This window comes from Glycine soja, chromosome 4 (genome assembly GCF_004193775.1).
Source record: "Glycine soja cultivar W05 chromosome 4, ASM419377v2, whole genome shotgun sequence".
Classification (NCBI taxonomy): Eukaryota; Viridiplantae; Streptophyta; class Magnoliopsida; order Fabales; family Fabaceae; genus Glycine; species Glycine soja.
The window spans coordinates 8,153,946-8,176,641 of NC_041005.1; the positions used below are offsets into that span (position 1 = coordinate 8,153,946).

Sequence of the window (22,696 nt, forward strand, 5' to 3'; positions counted from 1 at the left end):
TTTTATTTATCTGACAAAAAATTAACCCATTTTAATAAATATTTTCTTGATAATTAGATTTTGTTTTATAACCAACTTTGATGAAAAAGCCGACGTAACACTGTCCGAACAAAACAAAACATAATCGGAGCCAATCATCCACCGCCAGTACAATGATGAAGGGCGCTTACATATCACGCAACATCCCACACCCAAACAAACCTCTTTCTCCGCCTATTTTAATTTTAATTAAAACCACATTCTTTGATTGATCTAAGAGTTACTAATAAAATAAAATGTTTATATAAAAAGTAATTAAGCACAAATTATCAATGTGAAATTAAAATTAAATCATTTGATTAATACGAGAGTTCGATTTTTGACAAAAACAATTTTAAGATAATATTTATTAAAAAGAAACGGAGAAGAGAAGAGAAGTGTATGGAAGAATTGGAGTGTAACAGCCTCAGCTGCAATTGATGACATTCACATTCACGCGACGGTGCACTGAGTGAGTAATTGCCTACTTTAACCTTTTCTCACCGCTGCCACCAACGCCCTCTACCATGGACTCCGTTCCGTTTCGCGATGGCAGCATACACACCATTCTCGACTCCCGATATTTTCACTCTCCGCTGGTATTCTTCTTCCTTTTTTTTTTTTCTTTCTGTTTTCTTCAAATTCAAAGCGAAGCATCTCGCGGATTCCTATCATCAATCTGTTGCATGATGATTTCATAAAAAGATGTGCTCTGATTTTCGTCTTATGATTTTTTTACCGAGAAAATGCTCTTCTTGTTTTCCATAGGATGTTAGTCATAGTTTGCACACTCATTCCTCGTTGATTCGGAGGCTTTCTCAAGAAACGGAGTTAGAGGTTGGTAACGTATCTTAATTTACCGCTACACCATGGTATTGCCATATGTTAGTAGGAAATCGGAGTAGCATCCATGTGATTATGTGAATATTCTTCATATACATGTTTCTGTGTGTTTTAGTATGCACTGGAAATTAAGAAATGCAAAATTGCAGTGTTCTTTTCTTCATTTTGATTTATTGTATTATCGTAAAGGGTGTATGGGTTTTAGGTGATTCTAGCATTTGCTGTTACGCTTGCATAAAGAAGATCGAATAATTGAACGAATACATGTAAATATGTATTTTGAGGTGCCTCGAGTGATCAGAGATGCTGAGTGTGTTCTGACTACGCTCACATATCATCTTTTTATACTTATTATGTCTTTGAGAAATCGTTGTATATTATTACTCAAAGTTTTAAGAAATGGTCCGTGACTGCAATTTTGGCCGCAACATCAAGGTTTTTGGGGTTATCGTGAACACAATCACAATTATGGCCTCATCAGATGTGTTTGTCTGCAATTTCCCATTTTCCAGCAATTAAGGATTGCGATGAAACCACAATTTAAATCCTCAATAATTATATTATATTGATTAGACTTATCGTCACTAATCATGAGTTTCTTAAAAATGCTGCACTATCCATAGATTTCCACTAACATTCTCTTCAAGTTTCTGCAGCTGTTTGCTTTCTTTTCTGTGCATCCCCCAATAAAAAAAAAGAATCTAATCATCCTAAATATTGTCTTTTCTGGGTATCCTTTTGCTCATGATTTTAATAGGGTCACACTGGCTGTGTCAATGCGGTGGCTTGGAATTCCAAAGGTTCGATACTGATATCCGGATCAGATGATTTACGGGTATGGCACATATTTTATGTCATCTGTAGTTCTGTAGTCTCATACACTAGATTGTAGCTATAAGACGTAACACCAAAAAGATGTTGAAAAATGGGAGATTCTTTTTTGGAAATACTGGAAGGGAAATATATGAGAAATGAACTTTGACATATTTTAGGGTCCATGAAAAATCAACAACAGAAATTCCATTAATGAAATAAACAAAGGGGGGTGTGTATGACTTGTATATAGATTTAACCATTCTTCTAATGTAGAATTAGACATTCATTTAGAAATAGGAAATTCCTAATTATTATTATTTACTTTACTAAAATTTGCAATAATAATATTTTTGAAATAATCAAATAGATATAGATATCTATTTGATAAATGAATCGAAATTTATTATATTAATATTAGCTATTAATCCCTATCTTGTACTTTATGTTATGCACTAAAATATCAAATAAATAATATAAATAAGAAATATTGGATTGGATATTCTAGATTGAATATGTTTTCTCATATAGAATGTTCCATTGTAAAATTCCCCTCTCTTTTTGAGCTAAAATGAAGTCTCTTTGTCCATGATTAAATGAGAGACTTTGACATCTCTGTCACTTATTGTGCTTGCTTCTAGTTCTCCCACAGTTGTGATTTATTTTCAAACCAAGTAGAGAGAATGATCAAGAAGCATCAAACTACAGAGAATAATTCTCTGTTTGTCTTATGTCTTGTTTTGCCTGATATAATTTATTGATTTATAATTTATAATTATTGAGTCATGACTAGTTTGAAAACTTCAGTTCTAACTCTCAAAAGGTAGCAAACAGACTGATAGAGTCATGGAGCAAATGATTCCAGCCTCTCTGTTTTTGGTTTATCCTTTCCCTCTCAGTCTGCTTTAACAGCAGAAGGCGCTGGATTGTTTTCCTGAAATTTTGCAGATCAATATTTGGAGCTATTCTGGCTGGAAACTTTTACATTCAATTGACACAGGACATACTGCAAATATATTCTGTACTAAGTTTATACCAGAAACTTCTGATGAGCTTGTAGCCTCTGGAGCTGGAGATGCTGGAGTAATACTATGATCCTTTCAATATTTTTAGTGGGCAATACAGTTTTAATTCTCTAATTTTGTTTATTTTTTATTTTGGTAGGTCCGGTTATTTAATTTGTCTCGCTTAAGTGGGAGTGGATTTAGTGACAATGCCATCATTGCTCCATCTGCACATTACCAATGTCACACTCGAAGAGTCAAGAAATTGGCTGTAAGTCATGTGGTCTCTAAGAAATAAGACAGAATCTATATGGGAAAAATCTGCATCATGTGAGTTTTCATGTCTTCCCTGTTCCTTTTTTGCAGGTTGAAAATGGAAACCCCAATGTAGTATGGAGTGCTAGTGAAGATGGGACCCTAAGGCAACATGATTTTCGGGAAGGTACCTCTTGTCCTCCAGCTGGATCTTCGCACCAAGAGTGTCGAAATATTCTTGTAAGGGGTTTAATTCAGTTGTAGTCATTCCTACTTATTGGTTTTGAATGCAATTGGACCTTGTCTGGCATACGAACATATGGAATTGGATTGAAAATTTAAAATTTCCAGCTCTTGTATGCATATAAGTGATATGAGAAAACTGGTTTTTCCTTCATTTTCGGTAATATTTGAATTTACCTATGAAAATACCAATTGGTTTGCCGAGATTAATTCATCTGCAATATTAGAACATCTGCCATGTTGATCTGATCAATAAGGATTCTATTCCATTAAAATAAAAACTTGCCTCAATAGATTGCTTTTAATCATATGTCAATTACAATCTTTTCTCCATAGTTCAACAAGGTAGGTTGAAAGAGTATACTGGAACCTGCTATAAGATATTGTTGGATGTAATCATGCAATATAATTTTCTATGCTATCCATCTCTTTTAATAATAATTTCTTCCTTTATATTATTTATTATTCATTTCTTAGTTCTTTACACTAAATGGGAAGCTGCTCTTGGATGGAAGGTGGGGGAGAGGATCAAAATTTTAATTTGATTTTTCAGATAGCAGTGGTAAAAATTCAACATGCTGTTTTGACATTTCCTCCTATTTTTTCAAACTATCATGGGTTATTATGCTAGCTCATTTACATCCTAAACTATAAGTGCACATGGGAAACCTATATGACTGGCATCTCAAGGGAATCATTAATGATGAGCAATTCTATGCTTGAGATATTGGTTGCATCTTTGATCTCATCTATCATTATTGCCTCAATCCTCTGGAAATTAAATGGCTTTAGTAGGAAAGTTAGTTAGTATGTCAACAGTCTTTCTACAATGTAGTTTTTTGGAGTTTTTTTTACTGCAAGTTAGTCAGGAAGCTGGTTAACTATGATCATTGTTTTCTAAAGCTGGATTTTGTTTTCTTCACAAGTTCACATTAATTGATTTCCATGTTTAATGCTTAATGTCAGCTTGACTTACGAAGTGGATCTAAAAGGTCACTTGCTGATCCTCCTAAACAAGTCCTTGCTTTAAAATCTTGTGATATTAGTTCAACTAGACCACATTTGCTTCTTGTTGGTGGGAGGTAAATATTTCTGGTGATTAATTATGTTAATTAATTCATCTTTTTTATTTCAAACTGATGTTAGCCTTTCCATTTCTTGCAGTGATGCCTTCGCACGCTTATATGATAGAAGGATGCTGCCGCCTCTTAGCTCATGTTGGAAAAGAATGTCTCCACCTCCTTGTGTTAATTATTTCTGTCCAATGCATCTTTCTGATCATGTGAGTCCTTGCTTTACTGATCTATGATTATCAACATTGGAAGTGTTTGTATTGCAGTCATTTGTTTAATCCATTCAGTGTTGAGAATGTTATAAGTCCTTTTTGGGGGGTAAAAATAATTCTTTTAGAGAAGGGATACAATGCATTAGGATGAGAAAAAAAACCTAAAACAAAAAGAACAATAACAAAGGAAAGTTGGATATGTTGGCATTTGGCAAGCTTTGCTTATTGTTGAACTTTTTTTATATTTCTTCTGGATTCTGTATAATTTGATTTCTTTTGGGAGGGTATATGGTCATTTTTGCTAGCATTTCTTTCTTGCTCATCTTTGATAAAGCTTTTCTTCTATGTAAAAACAAAAATCATATATTCTTCTTAACTTATATTCTCTACATTTTCTTTTGGGAGTGTGGTCGTAATGGAGGGCTGGGAATCTTATTTTTTCTAGAATTTTCTCACCCGTTCTGAAAAAGGGAAACAATCATAGAAATTTTTGTTTCTTTCCATTTATGAATTGTAGTATGGTACTTGTCTGAAATGTTGGATATCTGTGCATTCTATTATAGGTGTAAATAATATTTTGATAAGCTATGTGTTGGTGGTTGCCTGGTTGGCATATCAAATATTGCAAGTTTATTTTCAATGATATAGGTTTGAAATGTGAAATACCCTTTTTCATGAGTGTTAACGAATGCAATATTCCCAATAATTGGGAATTCTATTCCATTCTAGAGGGGTAAGTGGGAGTGTTGCTGTGTTGAATTCCTCCTACTTACCTTTTGGGTATTCTCATCATAAATCTAAATAATGGTATTTTACATTCTCAATCTGTCTCTTCTTCTGTTGACACACCAATATCCACTGTTGGCATTTTTAGATCTCTGGAGATGGTGGCAATCATGGCTATAGTCATGTCTCGTGAAAGAAATGACAGCTGTGGCTATGGTGGTGGCAGCTTTTTCTTGGGATATTATGTTGTTAATTTTATACAACTGATTTTGTGGAAAGAAGTCAAGACACATAAGAGTTTGCACACATTAATGATTAAACAATGCTGGGTCAGAAAAATCATTAGTAATTCCTATCCTAGAATGCCTAAACCAAAATCAAGTAGTTTGTAATGATAGTTTTTCATTCTACTTACCTAATGTCCTACATTCTCTATGTTTTATTGTATTTGCTCACCCATTTTCCTCCTTGGTACATGATGTGTTATGGATGTGTAATTCTTTCTGACATTTCAAGCCAAATGTTGTTGATCTCCAATTGTATCTTTTTTTTTTCCAGGGACATCCAAGCTTGCACTTAACTCATGTTACATTCAGTCCTGATGGACACGAGGTTCTCCTCAGCTATAGTGGAGAGCACGTTTACTTGATGAATGTAAATCATGGTAAAGCATACCACATTGTTTATTTGTTTGCCACTAGTTGTATAATGTAATGTGATTTTATGTTTGTTCGAGGTATGGGTAAAATTTTCAAGAATAGTATAATGTAATGTATTCTTATTTTTTCAACTTATTTGGGAGTATTGGATAAATTATAGAAGTTCTTTAATACCCAACAGTTTAATTTATGAATGGCGGGAAGAGGAATACATTTTTTTTGCATGGTGTCATCTTATTTGGTTATGCTATGTTTGTTATTAGTGTAACCTTTAATTCACATTGTCAGAGACATAAGAAGAGAGATGTGTAGTGTGTTGTTTTATGAAATATTGCTTAGAAGATATTGAAATTCTAAATAAATAATGCAATAAAGCTTGAATGGTGATTTTCCTTTTCTTAAAAAAAATTCTTGTGTTTTGAAATGGGTTGGTTGTCTAGAGGCCAGTTGATGCTGTGTTTCATTCTGATGCCTTCAGTGATGTGCATGTACGTGTTAATCCTGTTTATGTTCAGACTCTTCCTTTAGCTTTTTCAACTGGAGTTCACCATGCATCTTTTTTGCAACCCTTAGTGGAAGTTCCTATCATATCATTTTGATTCCTTTATATCATAACGGGGATCCAGTTCTTAAAATATTCCTTTTAAAAGCAGTATTTATTTCATTTGCTGACAGATTTTCTTTGATGATCTGTCAAAGTTATTTTCTAGGTTTTGAGTATGGTGTGGATTTGAATGTTCTCAAAGATCTATTTATAACTGTTTAAGCTGCAGTAACTTCCATTTTGTTAGTTTCTGGTTACTGTGTTTATGTGGATTGTAAAAGTTGAGACTACTTAATTTTTGCATTATACAGCTGGAGTGAATGAGATGCAATATACTTCAGGGGATGATTCAAAGCTGATGACATACTCTCCAACAATTAATGGGACAGAGATGCAGCCTTGTGTATCTAATGTCTTCCCAAATGGATTTCCTATTAAAAAGAACATCGCTGCAAAGGTATGTAGTTTTTTTTTTTGTGTGTGTGTGTGTGGGGGGGGGGGGGGGGGGTATGCCTATGGATGATTTTTGCTGTAGATATGTGGTGTAACTAAGACATGTAACTTCAGTTTTGCATAATTTTTGTTGACTAATTGGGGGTTTTACAGCTTGACAAGTGCAGGAAACTAATAAAATATGCTAAGAAATCATTGGACAATGGGACACCCTATTATGGAATTGATGCATGTAATGAGGTTTTGAATGGCTATAGCCATATTATTGGGCCTGCACTGAAACATGAATGCTTGTGTACTCGTGCTGCACTATTGGTCAAGGTTCTTATTACAACTAAACTGGGTCTTAGCATTTTGCTTTCTATTCAGTTTATATATAATAATAATAATAATAATAATAATAATAATAATAATAATAATAATAATAATAATATTTACTTGATGGGACATTTTTTAAATTTCCTACTCTTATCCAGAGGAAGTGGAAAAACGATGCTCATATGGCTATAAGAGACTGCTATGCTGCAAGGGAAATTGATAATTCCTCTTACAAAGCACTATACTATATGTCAGAAGCATTGTCACAGGTAACTTTGTTGTATGAACTGCATTTTAAAATGTGTTCACTTTGAAATAATGTGTTATGCTAGTTTCTGAGACTCATTAAGCCTCATTCAAAATAGGACAAATTATTAGAGTCGTATAGCTTTTTGAAGTAGTGAGAATGGGAGAGTGAAGAGAATTGAAGTAGAAGCACTAGTGAATGATATTGATTCTCATTACTGTCTTGTATATGCAAGTTATTTTAGGGTGGTTGGGGTGGGAACGGGATATAGAACTTGAACACTGAAAGAGCGCTATTCAAGTTGGAAACATCTTAAATCCACAAAATTCCCATGCTAGTCAGGATTAGAGGTGAGAAACATGATAGTTCAATACATTACAGAAAATTTGCTGTAGATCATAAAATGCCAACTAAAGCACCAAGAGACAAGATGATAAGATACCACTTACAGAAAGGAACTTGGCCATAATCGTGATCTGCCGATAGAATCGAAGTTATTGAAAGGAACTTGACCCTAACTGCGACCTGCCGGTAGAATCAAAATTATCAAAATGAACGTGACCCTAACCGCGACATGCCGGTAGAACCAACACTATTAGTTCTTAACTCAAGAACAAAGAAAAAGCTCTCGTAATAGAGAAACTTTCAAATTTCATTAATCTTCAAAATCCCAACAAAGTGTTTAAGGAGTTTATTTATACTCCTACTAATAACCCTAAATTAGGCCCAAGACCCAATAATTGATCTAATAATTTAAAGACTTTAAAATAACAATAAAAGGTTATGGCAGTTCATTACAAGTCCGAAAATAAACCCAATATGTTGGACTTAATTATTATCTAATCAACCCAATATTAATAGTCCACCAAAATTGATTAATTCAGCCCATGGATGCTTCTTGTCTTGTAAATCGGACTTCCCATAGTGATTCTTTAAGTTAGCCTCAAAGCATCTTCATCGATTTGTAGGAGAGTGATCCAATTAGGTGCAACACTTAATTCACATTGGTCTTTTTTCTCTTTGATCTTTAGAATCAAGCCTTGCAATGCTTGTTTCGTTCTCTTAGTCTTGGACCTTGTCATAAGACCTACAATCCCCTGTTAAAGGATCAATAGATGGGCTGGTTGCACCTCCATCATTACCTCCCTCTTCAAAAGGATTCGTGCTTGAATCTGATTCGTTACCTACATCAAAGAAAGATAGATCATCACATTAAGGGTACCACTTATGTTACCATATTCTCTTGGCATGTCTAGCTTGTAAGCATTGTCATTTATTTTTACTAGAACTTGAAAAGGTCCATATCCTCTTGGTTGCAACTTGGATTTTCTTTGAACAGGAAATCTTTTTTTTCACATATGAACCTAGATCCAATCTCCTGGAGGCTTTTCACTAAAGTATGCAACTGGTTTAGAGTCCTGCATCAGTATAACCCTTATTCCAACATCAGAAGTATCACATTCAATTTCAAAAGCTTTATCAAAATTAGGCAAACAAAGCAAAGGTGTATTGGTTAGCTTATCTTTCAATAACTAAAAGCAAGTGAACTAAAGTTCTTCACAAATCTTAAAAACTTGCTAAACCATGAAAACTTCTTACCTCATTAGCATTCTTAGGTACATGTCATTCCCTAATTGCCTTTACCTTTTCTTCATCCACACTTGTTCATTTTGAGCTAATGACAAAACCCAAGAACACATCAGATTCATGATAAAAAGAACACTTTTTAAGATTGACATACAATTTATTCTCTCTCAAAACATTAAAAATATTAGTGTATTAAGTAAGTTTTACTTTGTGATTCAGCCAGGGCAGTTGTTAGAACAATTATGATTCAGTTAGGACAACTGTGGTTGTTATTTCTGTTATTTTATTAGAAGCTGTTATTTCTGTTAGAGCAGTAACTAACTTCGATTAGTTAACTACCTTAGTTAGGTTATGTGTAATCATATCTATTCTCTCTATAAATAGAGAAACAGAATCAATTTGTAACTAACCTTTCATTCTGAATCAATAATACTATCTTCCAGCTTTCTTCTTCTTTTTTTCTCTCTCAAACTCTATGATGGTATCCAGAGCTTGAGGTCTATCCATGTTGACAAATCAAAATTTTGCTTCCGTTACTCCTTTTCATCCGATTTCTTAGGAGTTAGATGATTCTAACTTCCTGCTATAGAGGCAACAGGTAGAACCTGCCATCAAGGCTCATAAACTTCAGTGTTTCGTGGCAAGTCCTCAGATCCCGATGCGCTTTCTCACAGAGGCAGACTGTGAACCTGGAAATGAAAATCCAACATACACCGATTGGGAACAACAAGATCAGATTCTCTTATCATGGCTCCAATCGACTCTTTTAGTTTCAATCCTATCTCGAATTATTGGATGTGTTCATTCATATAAGCTTTGGGAGCAGCTCCATGAGTATTTTCAAAAGCAAACATGTGTAAAAGCTAGGATTCTTCGAGCAGAACTCAAAACTACAATGCTTGAGCAGAAAACAATGCGCGAGTTTCTTCTGCGCATCAAATGCATAGTCGATGCGCTTGGATCGTGTGGAGATCCTGTTCTTCTGTGTTAACACCTTGACGCGATTCTTGAAGGCCTACCAAAGGAGTATAGTCAAGTGACCTCAATGATCAAAAGTAAGTTTGAACCACTTCCGATCAGAGAAGTAAAGGCACTGCTGCTTGCACATGAGGCACGCATGAAAAAGTTTCAAAAGCGCTTCGCTGATTCACCATCAATTAATGTTGCTCAAGGTTACAATTCATCATCGAATAATTTCAGTTCACAAAATTGATCCAATTATTCTGAAAATTGTGATGACTTCAATAGTGGTAGTGGCTATAGTCGTCGAGGCAGTGATTCTGACCGCGGCGGTGGCTACATTCACGAAGGCAATGGCTTTGGAGTGTTGGAGGTCATCGTGGTGGCGACAGAGGTTGTGGTCGTTATGCAAATTTTCAGTCGCAAGTTTGCTTCAAATTTGGTCACACAGCAGTGGTGTGTCATTTTTGCTATGATTCTAATTTTCAGCCAAACATGTCTCTCACGTTGATGGAACCAATGTTTCAAAGCAATTCATCAAACACCTTCGGTTCATAATAGAATCAGGGAATTAATTCTCACAAAGACTCCCAACCCAACCTAATGCAATGCTGGTTAATTCTGAAAATCAAGATCCTAACTCTACTACTACCTGATTCGGGTGCATCATTCCATGTAACTGGGGAGTCTCAAAACATTCAGTAGCTTGGTCCATTTAAGGGACCAAATCAAATATACATCGGTAATTGCCAAGGCCTTTCTATTAAGTCTTTTGGTTACACAAAGTTTGTTTCCCCTATTAATTCTAGAGTCTGTTTGTCCTTAAAACAATTATTACATGTACTTGCCATCACTAAAAAACTTAATCAGTGTCAACAAATTTTCTAAGGATAACAATGTTTTCTTTGAATATTATCCTAATCATTGTGCTGTGAAATTACTGGTAACCAATGAAGTCTTACTTCAAGGTTCATTGGGTCCTGATGGCCTCTACATATGACCTCTACATATTTCCACATCTTGCACTCAAAGATTCAGCCTCAACCACTTGCTTACTTTCAAATTCCAGTGTTGATTCTACTGTTACTTCTGTTTCTAGTGGTTCTAATACACAAATTTCTAATTCCTTTGTAAATGCAGTTTCTGATGTTAAAACAACACCTAGTACTAGCTCTCAAACTATATAGCACCGTAGATTGGGCCATCCTAATGCTAATGTACTAAGGCTTGTGCTTAATCATTGTAATATACCTATAGTCAATAAAATTATGTTCGAATTCTGTGCTGCTTGTTGTGTTGGAAAGTCACAGACTACCATCTTCTCTATCTCAAATTGTGTATTCTGCTCCTCTTGAACTTATATACAGTGATTTGTTGGGACCATCTCATATTTCATCCTCAATGGTTTCTCTTATTATATTAGCTTTGTTGATGTTTATTCTAAGTTCACTTGGATCTATTTTCTTAAAAATAAGTCAGAAACATTTTCTGATTTTCAGCAATTTAAAACCATGATTAAACTCCAATTTGATACCAAAATTAAGAGTGTTCAAACAGACCGGGGAGGTGAATTTAGATCTCTTACCTCATTTCTTCAAACCCATGGGATCATTCACAGGCTAATTTGCCCTCACACACATCATCAAAATGGTGTTGTGGAAAGAAAACACAGGCATATCGTTGAGTTAGGCTTCGCTCTTCTCAAACAAGCTTCTCTCCCTTTAAAATTTTGGGATTTTTCCTTCCAAACTACTGTTTATTTGATAAACAGAATGTTAGAGGGGCTGAAGGTAAGGAGAGAGAGAGAGAATAGCCCTTCTTCGAGGGAAGGTACCTCCTGATAACAATGATTGGGATTCAGTATTTTTGCATGCTTTATTCAATATGATGCAGTCATATATATACTGCAAGTGATACATGCACAACGGTCATAACCGCGATAACGATCCTAAAAACTCTTAACAACTTTAGCCAATTACACACGTGCCTATGAGTGACTATCTACACGTGCTGCATGTGTTTCAAGTTACGTAATCGCATAGGTATTTGGGCCTGATGACTTCCCTTGTGGGCCTCGCTGTTGTGAGTTCTGGTTCCTCCTGGAGATTGCTATCACAGAATTCCCATTGCTTTTCTTCAATCTCAAGTTCCTTATACTGTTTTATTCAACAAGTCTCCTAATTACAATTTTTGGAGGAACTTTGGATGTTCTTGCTATTCTTTTCTTAGACCCTGTAATAAACACAAACTTGATTTCAGGTCACATGAGTGTTTGCTCCTTGGTTATTCCATCTCTCACAAAGACTACAAGTGTCTTTATCCTAATGACAAATTATATGTTTCCAAAGATGTTATCTTCAATGAGCTTAAATATCCTTACAATGATCTTTTTCCACCTTTATCCAACTTTGTCACTTCTTCTAAGAGTGATTTTTTACCTAATGCTCATATTCCTCTTGTTTCACCTTCACCTAATGAACTCACTCATTCTTCTCAACATGCTGAAACTAATTCTATTTCTGTAAGTATTGATCCCTCTAGATCCCTTCTTAATACTGAATTCCCTAATTCTCAAAATGTCACATCATCTTCTCCTCTTTCTAATGTTGAACCAAATTCTGTTACTAATGAAAACTAACACTGTTTCTGACTTAAATAGAAATCCAAGTGAACTGTCCAGTACCTCTTCTTCTCAGTCTCACACTGTCAGTTCTCCTTCCTTTAATCTTGTTCTTCCCTCACAAAATGTTCATCCTATGCAAACCAGATCCAAGTCTGGAATTCATCAATCTAGGCTGCATCCTTCACTGTTTTTGGCACATTGTGAACCTAAAACTGTTAAACAGGCTCTTGCTGACCCCTAATGGTTTGCTGCTATGAAACAAAAGTATGAGGCTCTTCTTAACAATAAAACATGGGATCTTGTTCCTCTTCCCAAAGACAGACAAGTTGTGGGTTGTAAGTGGGTCTTCAGAATTAAGGAGAATGCTGATGGGGCTGTTAACAGATTCAAGGCTAGGTTAGTGACTAAAAGATTTCATCAGGTTACAGGATGTGACTTTAATGAAACCTTTTCTCCGGTGATAAAACTTGTTACAATCAGGCTGATTCTCAACCCCATTGAGTTTGAGGGGGTATTAGTGTATTAAGTAAGTTTTACTTTGTGATTCAGTTGGGACAACTGTTAGAACAGTTATGATTCAGTTAGGACAGCTGTGGTTTTGTTATTTCTGTTATTTTGTTAGAAGCTGTTAGAGCAGTAACTAACTTTGGTTAGTTAACTGCCTTAGATTATTTGTAATCAGATTTGTTCTCTCTATAAAGAGAGAAACAAGATCAGTTTGTAACTAACTTTTCATTCAGAATCAATAATAATATCTCTTACCTTTTTTTTTTTTCTCTCTCAAACTCTAAAAAGCAGCATGTAAATGATCAATATATTGCTCTAATGTTTTGTTATAGATCAAAATGTCATCAAAATACACTACAACAAATTTTCCAATGAAAGCACGCAAAACATGGTTCGTTAACCTCAAGAAAGTACTGGGTGCAGTAGTTAAACCAAATCACATCACCAACCTCTCATATAAACCATTTTTTGTTTTAAAAGTTGTTTTCCATTTATCACCTTTCGTGCGGATTTGATAGTATTTCCTCTTCAAATCTAGTTTAGAAAACACACGAACCATGCAATTCATCAAACATATTATCCAATATAGAGATAGGATACTTATACTTTATAGTGATTTTATTTATGGTTAGGCAGTCTGTATATATGCGTCGTGTCCCATCTTTCTTTGGAACCAAGATCACAAGAACAGGACACGGGCCAAGACTTTTCCTTAGAAATCCCTTTTGCAAGAACTCATCAACTTGCCTTTAAATCTCCTTTGCTTCTTCTGGACTTGACTGTTTGGAAGTGAAGCACTAGGAATGAAGTCAATTTGATGCTCAATACCTCTTGAAGGAGGTAATCCATATGAAATTTCTTTTGGAAAAACACCAACAAATTCCTATAACAAGGAATCAACCTCACAAGGCAAAGGTAAGATCGTTAGTAAAATAAACATCCTTGTACATGAGTACAAGTATATGCTCTCTAGCCATCAAAGCACTCTCAACCTCTCTTTTTTATTTTTGCAAATGCACTTTCTTATTTTTCCCTCTCTGTTTTCTTTTTTATTCTTTTCTTTCTTTTGCTCACTCATTTTTTCTTGAATGTTCAATTGTTCTTCTCTTAACTTACACTCTCTTACAATTCTGATTTGATTGACATAGGCTTCAGCGGGCCAGAGAGGTGTTAACACAATGGTGCGATTGTTCAAAACAAAAGCATATCTATTTTTGTAACCATCATGTGTAACCTTTCTATCAAGTTGTCGTGGACGCCCTAAAAGTATATGCCTATCATGCATAGGTACCACATCACAAAGAGCTTCATCCTTGTATTTAGCAATGAAAAAAGAAACCAACACTTGCTTGGTCCCCCTTATGTCTCCACGATCATTTAGCCACTAAAGTCTATATGGATTAGGGTGTTTAATAAGGTGCTAGCAACATTAGTACAACTTCCATACAACAACAACAACAACAACGCCTTATCCCACTAGGTGGGGTCGGCTACATGGATCAACTTCCGCCATAATGTTCTATCAAGTACCATACTTCTATCCAAATCATTAAGTTCGAGTTCCTTTTTGATAACCTCTCTTATAGTCTTTTTGGGTCTTCCTCTGCCTCGAATTGTTTGCCTTCTCTCCATCTGGTCTATTCTCCTCACTACAGAGTCATTAGTACAACTTTCATATTAATGATTAAATTGCATACCTTGTCTTCTATGTGACGTCCTGTATGAAAAATATTCTCATGCTCCTCATCACCTCCTACCTTAGGCTGCATGTTAAGAGCACGTATAGTAACAATCACATCTCCATTTACAGGTTCCGCATCACTACAATCCTCCAATGGTGGCATTCCATCATCGCTTAAGCTCTCACTCTTATGTCTCCATTATCCAGCAATATCATGGCTCTTTTATTTGGACATTGAGACGCAATATGTCCAACTCCTTGACATATGAAACATCTGATATCACGAAATCTAGAAAATGAATTAATTTTCATTGTACCTTTAAGTGCAACAAATGAATTTTTGGACTTAGCTTCATCTTTTGACTTTGTCACAGATTTGTTGTTTTGCCAATTTGACTTCCATGAAGAAGTGGAAGCAAATTTGGGAGTACTCTTAGCTTTCAATTGTCTCTCCACTTGAATAAATTTGTGCAGCAAGTCCTCCATCTCGACGTAATGTTGTAATTATACCACATCGATTATCTCCTTCTTTAGACCTCCAATGAATCTGGCCATAGTTGTCTCATGGTCTGCTCTAATCATGACTATTTCCATCTCCTTGTAGTAGTCCTCCACACTCATGGAACCTTGAATTAAAGTTTGTAATCTGTGCAAATCCCTATGATAGTGGCTAGGTGCAAATCTCCTCATGACAATCTTCATCTCCTCCCATATACTAATAGGCCTTTCACCATTCCTGTGCCTACTAGTCACAAGTTGATCCCACCATATACTAGCATTATCGGTGAATTCAACACCAACTGGTTTAACCTTTTTCTCCTCAAAATAATTATGGCAATCAAACACATGTTCAACCTTTCTCTCCCACTCCAAATACATTTGAGGATCATTTTTACCTTCAACTTAGGGATTGTCATCTTAATGCTCCCCAAATGATTATCTCTCCTTGGTTCGCCTCTTCGTCTTCTTTCATGACTTCTTGCATTTGAATACTCCTCTTCTTTTTTCTGAAGTTGATTGTCTACGACTTCTAGATTAGAATGGAGATTGCAAACTATCCAATCTCAGGTTTAAAGCTTGAAATTGTTCATTAACAGTTTTAACAAACAACTTGAGATTCGCTCCTTCTCCACTCCTGGTTAAAATTGTTGCAAGAATTGTGTTAAAAGTGATTGTAAATGGACAAATAAATATCCTAACATAAACACTCTCTCACGTGTTTACACTCAATAATTTTTTTCCCACTCGTGTTTCACTCTTTCTGGTTTTTTTCGTCTAATAGTCTCACTCACCACCCTTGCCTTTTACCACTCAACTTCTCCTTGTGAGCACTTAAGTAAGAATCTTTGTGTTGATACACACAAGACACAACAAGGGATCAATGATAACTTAGTGAATAAGAACAAACAAAGGACAAAGAAAGGGATTTAAGAAAAGTTTTTTTTTTCCAACTTGTAAACAAAGGTAAAAACTGCCCAGATTTTCTTCTTTATTATTATTTTTTTTTTACTTTTTCGTATTTTTTTTCTGCATTTTTTTGCATGAAATTCAAATTTGAACACAAATATGTGATTGAGCAGATCCTAACAACTTTAATTAGCCAAATATGGATTGTAATAGAATTTGGGCAGCTTTAGTTAGCCAAATATGGACGAAACAATAATATAGGGTTAAACAAAAGGAAAAGAACAAACAAAAGAGGAAATACAGAAGAAGAAAGAAAACACAAAGGATAGATAACAGCTGATTCAAGAACCGAAGCTATGATACCAAATGATAAGAGACCTCCAATCCCCTGTAAAAGATTATTAGATGGGCTGGTTGCACTTTCATCACTAGATCATAGAAACCCAGAAGGAAACAAAGAGAAACTAAAGAGTAGGCTGGAACCTGTTTATCTGTGAATTTCTTAATTGAAATTTGAGATTTAAAGCATTTTTTTTGACAAATCAGTTATTTTGTTTTGAGTGGAGGGACTTTTATGGATCTTTTTGACTTCATTTTGATGCTATTTGTTTGTGTCAAACATACCCTTTGATAGTAGAACCTGCCATTAGTTTTAAAACCCATTATATTAATGTTATTTCGTTGCAGTTGGGTAGACATGAAGATGCTTTGGAGTTTGCTGTTGCTTCCCATTCATTGGCCCCATCCAAATCTGAAGTTGCAGAAAGAGTAGCGAATGTGAAGAGGGACATTGCTTTGGGTATGGATAATATGGCTTTCATGCCTGGATTTAGTTATAAAGATGTCTATATTGAATTGCTGCATTTCTATTTCTACATGTATGTGCAAATTCGTCAATAATTAGTCTTTTACTTATGTTGAGGAAATTTGTGAATGGCCCTTGTCGCCTAAAGAAGTGTGCGCCCCATTGAGCTCACTGTGAGCTCACTGAAACATGCTTTACTTTTCTTACATAGACTAATGATATTAAAGTACTTAATAGTTACGGTATTGCCATAACTGCTAAAATTTGATACAGAAAAATCAATCTAATTTCCAAATATTGCTCTTTATTTATGATTGGGAAATTATGCACTATTCTTTTTTAACATTTTATGTAGATCTAACTGGTTTATTTAACAGCTGAAGCTGAAAAAAGTAGTAAGACCAATGATGGGGCATCAAGGTTTGATAGTAGGGGTGGACGAATATTATCATTAAGTGACATACTCTATCGTCCTGGGTCTAATGGTGATCCTCCACAAGATGGTTCAAGATTAGAGAGGGATGATTCTGATTATGACGAGGAATTGGAGTTGGACTTTGAAACATCGATATCTGGTGATGAGGAACATGATCTTGAATCAAATATTCTTCATGGAAGTTTAAATCTTAGAATTCATCGGAGAGGTGACTCCAGAGACAATGCTCGTGCAAGTGGCTCATGCGAATCACCTTCATCCTCGTCACAGAACAGTAGAACTTCTTATCAGGTACATATTACTATCTTCAAATTTTATTATTGTCGATGCCTTCTAAATTTATTTCCTGGGTTTTTGTATGGGCTTCATTTGATGTTTGCTTATCTTCCTCTCCATTGGTTCCAATGCATAATCCTAAAATGTAATTATTAGTATTATGTTGTAAGGGTGCAACAACCTTCAGATTTGAAGTGCTTTAGAAGATTTTGACACATGTTTTATTTGTAAACGCATTTGATTGGTTAATGTTGGTGCCTTCATTCTTTGGTGATGCAATGTTTATTAAGAAACTTATTAAACTAATGTTAAATTACTTATACACTTTGGATAATTTTGCTCTATTGTTAATATTGCAGCCTGAACCAGCTGTTGATATGAAACAGAGATTTGTTGGCCACTGCAATATTGGGACTGACATAAAACAAGCCAGTTTTCTTGGTCAAAGAGGTATGCTATTTCTTATGTGATTTTCTAAATTAGAAATAGTTGTGAACAATGAGTCTTTTTCATATATCAAACAAATATAGTAAAAGCAAGATGTTTTTTCTTTCTCCCTCTTTCTATCTCTTAGTTGCTTTATTATTCACATTGTATTCTTGCCTTGTTGTTTGCTGAGGAGAAATATATAATATATTGGTTTTAATCATTTGAGTATCAATTGAGATGGGATTAAAAAAAACTGTTTATGGATGTAGCGGAGGCTCTCTTACGAAAAATTTACAGAATTCCTGAATATCCAAACTAGTAATTATTAGATAATCTAATTTACACACAAGTACTCTTTTGAGTTATTTATTTTACAGTATCTTTTAGAAATGAAAACCAATGGTTCAGGTGTTATATGCATAGCCACCAATGGAAATATAGTTACGTTGTATTTTTTTGCATGCGAGTGTTTTTTTATTTTATCATAATGAATGCCTCCTTTTGATTATTCAATCTTTGGTAGGTAAGTGGTGAGTTTTGAGTTGACTGTTGGTCCACCATAGTTGCAAATTTGTTCAAAATTGTATCACTTGTTTATTTGTAGGTGAATATGTTGCTAGTGGAAGTGATGATGGCAGATGGTATATTTGGGAAAAGCGTACGGGCAGACTCATAAAAATGCTGAATGGTGATGAATCTGGTAAACATGGTTTTCCTAATGGTTTTCGGGTTTAGTAGTATCCTCTTGTATGGTTGTCTGACGCAATTATTTTCTTCTTGCTAAAGTTGTAAATTGTGTTCAATGCCATCCATTTGATTTTGTTGTTGCAACCAGTGGGATTGATAGCACAATAAAGGTGAGTATGATGACTCTATGATGTGTAGTATCTTTTGAATTGAATAAAAACTTCAATCTCTGAAGCTTTCTGGTGGTGCATTATTCTAGATATGGACTCCAAATGCTCCTGTTCCATCTTCTGTAGCTGGTGGTTCAGCAGGACCAGAAACTGGCGATGTGTTGGTTGCTATGGAGAGCAATCAACAAAAACTATCTCGTAGCCATAATTCTATCTTGTAAGGATTATTAGACCCTTTTTTTTGTATTGAAAATGAAATTATGCAGCTTGGTTATTGTTCAGGTAGTTTATTATAACCACAATGCCTTGCAAGCCTGTCTAGAAATAAATTCGATGGTGGCTATGATCTTGGCTTATATTTCAGTCTGTCATTCTGTTCTTAATGTTGCATGTCATACTCATCACCACCTCCAACTTCAGAGATTGCTCTGCTTCTTGACTTAATCCTCATATTATGAAGTAGGCTGCATTTCTCATCTTGTCAGTGAGCCCAGGTGATACATGTCAGGCAATTAACCAGGAGGGTTGGAGTTAATGCCTTCCATGTTTAGTTGTCATTATTCATGAATTGAGCATGACATTTGGATACATTCTTACTTTTCTATTTCTATGCTACATTGATGTATTCAATCATTTAGATATATTATGAGTTAAGTGAAATTTTATTCTGCAGGCCATTTTTGGAACCGTTTAGAATGCAGGAGTTTCCTGAAGGGCCATTACGCTTGCGTCCGTTTGAATGTGCTCAAAGCTAAAGGTTTGCTAATTTTCATCCGGTGGTAAGTCTTTGTTCATTTATCTCGCATGTAAGTTAATATTCAGATTCCTTTATAAGTCTCTGTCTAGATAAAGTTCTCAATAAATACTTATAGAAAAGGAAAATAAGAAGGTAAAAATAAATTAAATTGCTCCCACAAGTTAAAATCAACTTGTAGTCTTGCATATATATTTTTTTTTTTAAGTTTTCTCTTCTCACTTCTCCAAAAGTTAAGACGCATAAATTGATTTTAACTAATGAAAGAAGTTTAATTTATTTTGCTTTTTTCTCTTCTTTAATCACAAAAGTGTTTATTTAGTAGTTTATACTTATATTCAAATAGTGTCCTAAATCCTAAATATGTAATTAGTAAGCTTTGAGGAGTTTATTGATCTCTGAATAAAAGAGCCTCAGTTTTTGGTGTTAGTAATGTTTCAAAACCAATTCAATGAGACCTTTGGTTGTGGTTTGAATGGTTCAATTGGCTAACTTGATGGTTCAACCAAGGACAAACCAAACAACATAAAAAGATACCAAAAATCTGCAATTTTGGTTAAGATGTGATCTTGAATTTTCATTTCTGTTATATTGCTAACTCATCTCATGTATATTAAACTTGTATTTCACAAACCTTGTCTTACAAGTTACACTACTTAACCGGAAATCCTTTGATCCTCAAACATCAAAATGTTTTTAAAAATAGTATCAGTTTTTAAAACACCACTTTGGAATCTAAGAATGGGCTTGTGTAGTTGCTGAAGCTTTCACATCTGGCTGATTTCAAGATATTTAGAGAGCACGCTTTTATTTTTCTTTATGAATTGGCCCAATGTCGAATGGGGTTTCCATCCTTTTTAGGGCATGTTCCCGTCTCTTCGGGCCTTATACGGAACCACCGTGCTTGTGCATTAGTATCAGGCTGGAGTTATAAGAGTTAGCTTTATCCATTGTACTTTTGTAGGGTGCTCTATTCGGTTGTGTGCATATGAATCTGGATTGATTAGTGATGACATTGATGGGGAGGAGCCATTATCGGTGGGTATGTGGTATGAGCTTTTGACTATGGAAGGCATTTTAAGGACGCGCGGAATAATCTGGAACGTTGAAATAAATCCTGGGTGTTATCCCGGATTTTTTTTTTTGGTAAAAAGGTATTATCCTGGATTTATTTCCTGGCCTGCTGATGATTTGAAGAAAGAGTTGTACAAATTTACTGGTTGCCATGGTTGCTGATATAATGTGCATAGTAAAAGGTGGTCTCTGAATTAAAAATATTACATTTTGTTAGATTTAATCTTTGTATAGTAAATGATCTCAAGAAATCCTGTTAGTTTGAACACGGATATTATAATAGTACTTGCATTTTAAAATAAATAAATGGTAAATAGTTTAATAACTATTATCTTTAAGCTATGATTTTGATTCTTATAATATACTGTTTTATTTATTTATTTTGGTCTTCATAAAATATTTTTTAAAACGAATCTTGTAAGATTTTTGTTTTAGTATGTTACTGGTATTTGGTGTTAGTTCTTATAACGTTTTTCTAGTTCTTGTAATATCTAAATGATTTGCTTTTTTTTATAAGAAATTTTATAAAAGATAATTTTGAAGAAAAAATGATACGGACTAAGACAAAAAAAAACAGTATATATACACAGGGATGAAAACATTTAAGCCTTATTTTTATTATTTATTCTAACTTAATTATTTTTTTTTATTTGGAACAAAATTAGAATAAAAAATCGAAAATTGAAAATATAGTTTAATATATTTCTTTTTAGTGTGTGAACATCACTTATTTTAAAGGGGTGGACCTGAGCATAGGGTTTATCGTGTATAGGTATGAAAAGTATTTTTGATCTGTTTTCTTTTTCATCCAATTTTCTAGTTCTTTTTTTTTCTATATCTTTATTTATAACTTTCTCATTCTACTTTTTCTCTTTTCTGTCTCTTTCTTTATTCACCTTAATCCATTCCAATATGCGGTAAATAAGGACTCTTGGTATTTCACTGGTAAAAAATGTCTCACACGAAACGACTTAAGACTCATTGCTTGGGTCAAAAGATACAAATTTTCGTCAAAAAGCCACTCTTGTATAAAGAATTTTGTGTTAGATATACCTGCTTCGGGCCCGATTAATGTTCTGCCGTATTTTTAAAATCATTAACACGGTGACTTGCAACATTAGTGTGTTTGTATGAGGAATTTTAAGAGAGTATTATATTTTTAATGAATTTAATCACATTCCACTAAAAAACAGGTAGAAATGAAATTATGAGAACACTCACCTACATATACACATACACCTACCTATGCACATGCAAGGAATGTGAATCCTTTAGCACAAGGTAGAAAAAAGTAAAAAAACAAGGGAGAAAAAGTATAAAAAAAAAGTTGAAAAAATGAAAATAAAATGTGGAGTCGCAATGCATCATAAAATACTAGGTGGTGAGAGCTGGACAACTTTTACACTAATACTTAGATTTAAAAATTATTTGAAATAATTAAAATATTTTATAGATTCAAATTATTTTATTTTAGTAAATGCTAATTAAAATGTTTGTTATGATAAATTTATAATCATGTTGAAATTATAATGATTGTAACAATTTTTCACGTAGAAAGATCCGCATAGATAAAATTTTCTTTTGTATGATATAATAAAATTAATATTTGTTGCTGACTATATATGTAAAAAGTGAAATCTTTTTATTAATAATTTTATAATAATTTCATAGATAATTGATGTAATAAATTTTTAGCTCATCATACAATTATTAATTAATTAAAATGTTTTAAGTTGATTTATCTGAGTTATTTATGTCTAAAAGCTAACTGTTTGATTTAGAATTAAATAAGTTAAGCTTAATGTGAATATTTTTATTATTATTTAGTACTTGAGAATTGGTTAAATGGCTCGAAATTATAAATCTTGATATATAGTAATAATGGATAACAT

At 34.1% G+C, this 22,696-nt stretch overlaps 1 protein-coding gene across 2 annotated transcripts; it reads left to right on the forward strand.

Annotated features, from left to right (window-relative positions):
• The first annotated feature begins 259 nt into the window (after positions 1–259).
• On the forward strand, positions 260–21,132 carry LOC114409202 (WD and tetratricopeptide repeats protein 1-like). 2 transcript variants are annotated; one of them, XM_028372562.1, is made up of 20 exons: positions 260–617; positions 787–855; positions 1,619–1,696; positions 2,623–2,757; positions 2,839–2,949; positions 3,045–3,173; positions 4,143–4,258; positions 4,341–4,458; positions 5,746–5,851; positions 6,702–6,847; positions 6,997–7,164; positions 7,320–7,430; positions 16,861–16,972; positions 17,356–17,705; positions 18,050–18,140; positions 18,724–18,819; positions 18,906–18,976; positions 19,066–19,193; positions 19,650–19,755; positions 20,695–21,132. In XM_028372562.1, exons 1-19 carry the CDS (start codon positions 546–548, stop codon positions 19,729–19,731), a joined length of 2,289 nt encoding a protein of 762 aa, XP_028228363.1. In that variant the 5' UTR covers positions 260–545; the 3' UTR covers positions 19,732–19,755; positions 20,695–21,132. The 2 variants fall into 2 exon arrangements, with proteins under 2 accessions (XP_028228363.1, XP_028228364.1); XM_028372563.1 differs by having other exon boundaries at positions 19,650–19,733; positions 20,695–20,930.
• Positions 21,133–22,696: the final 1,564 nt, after the last annotated feature.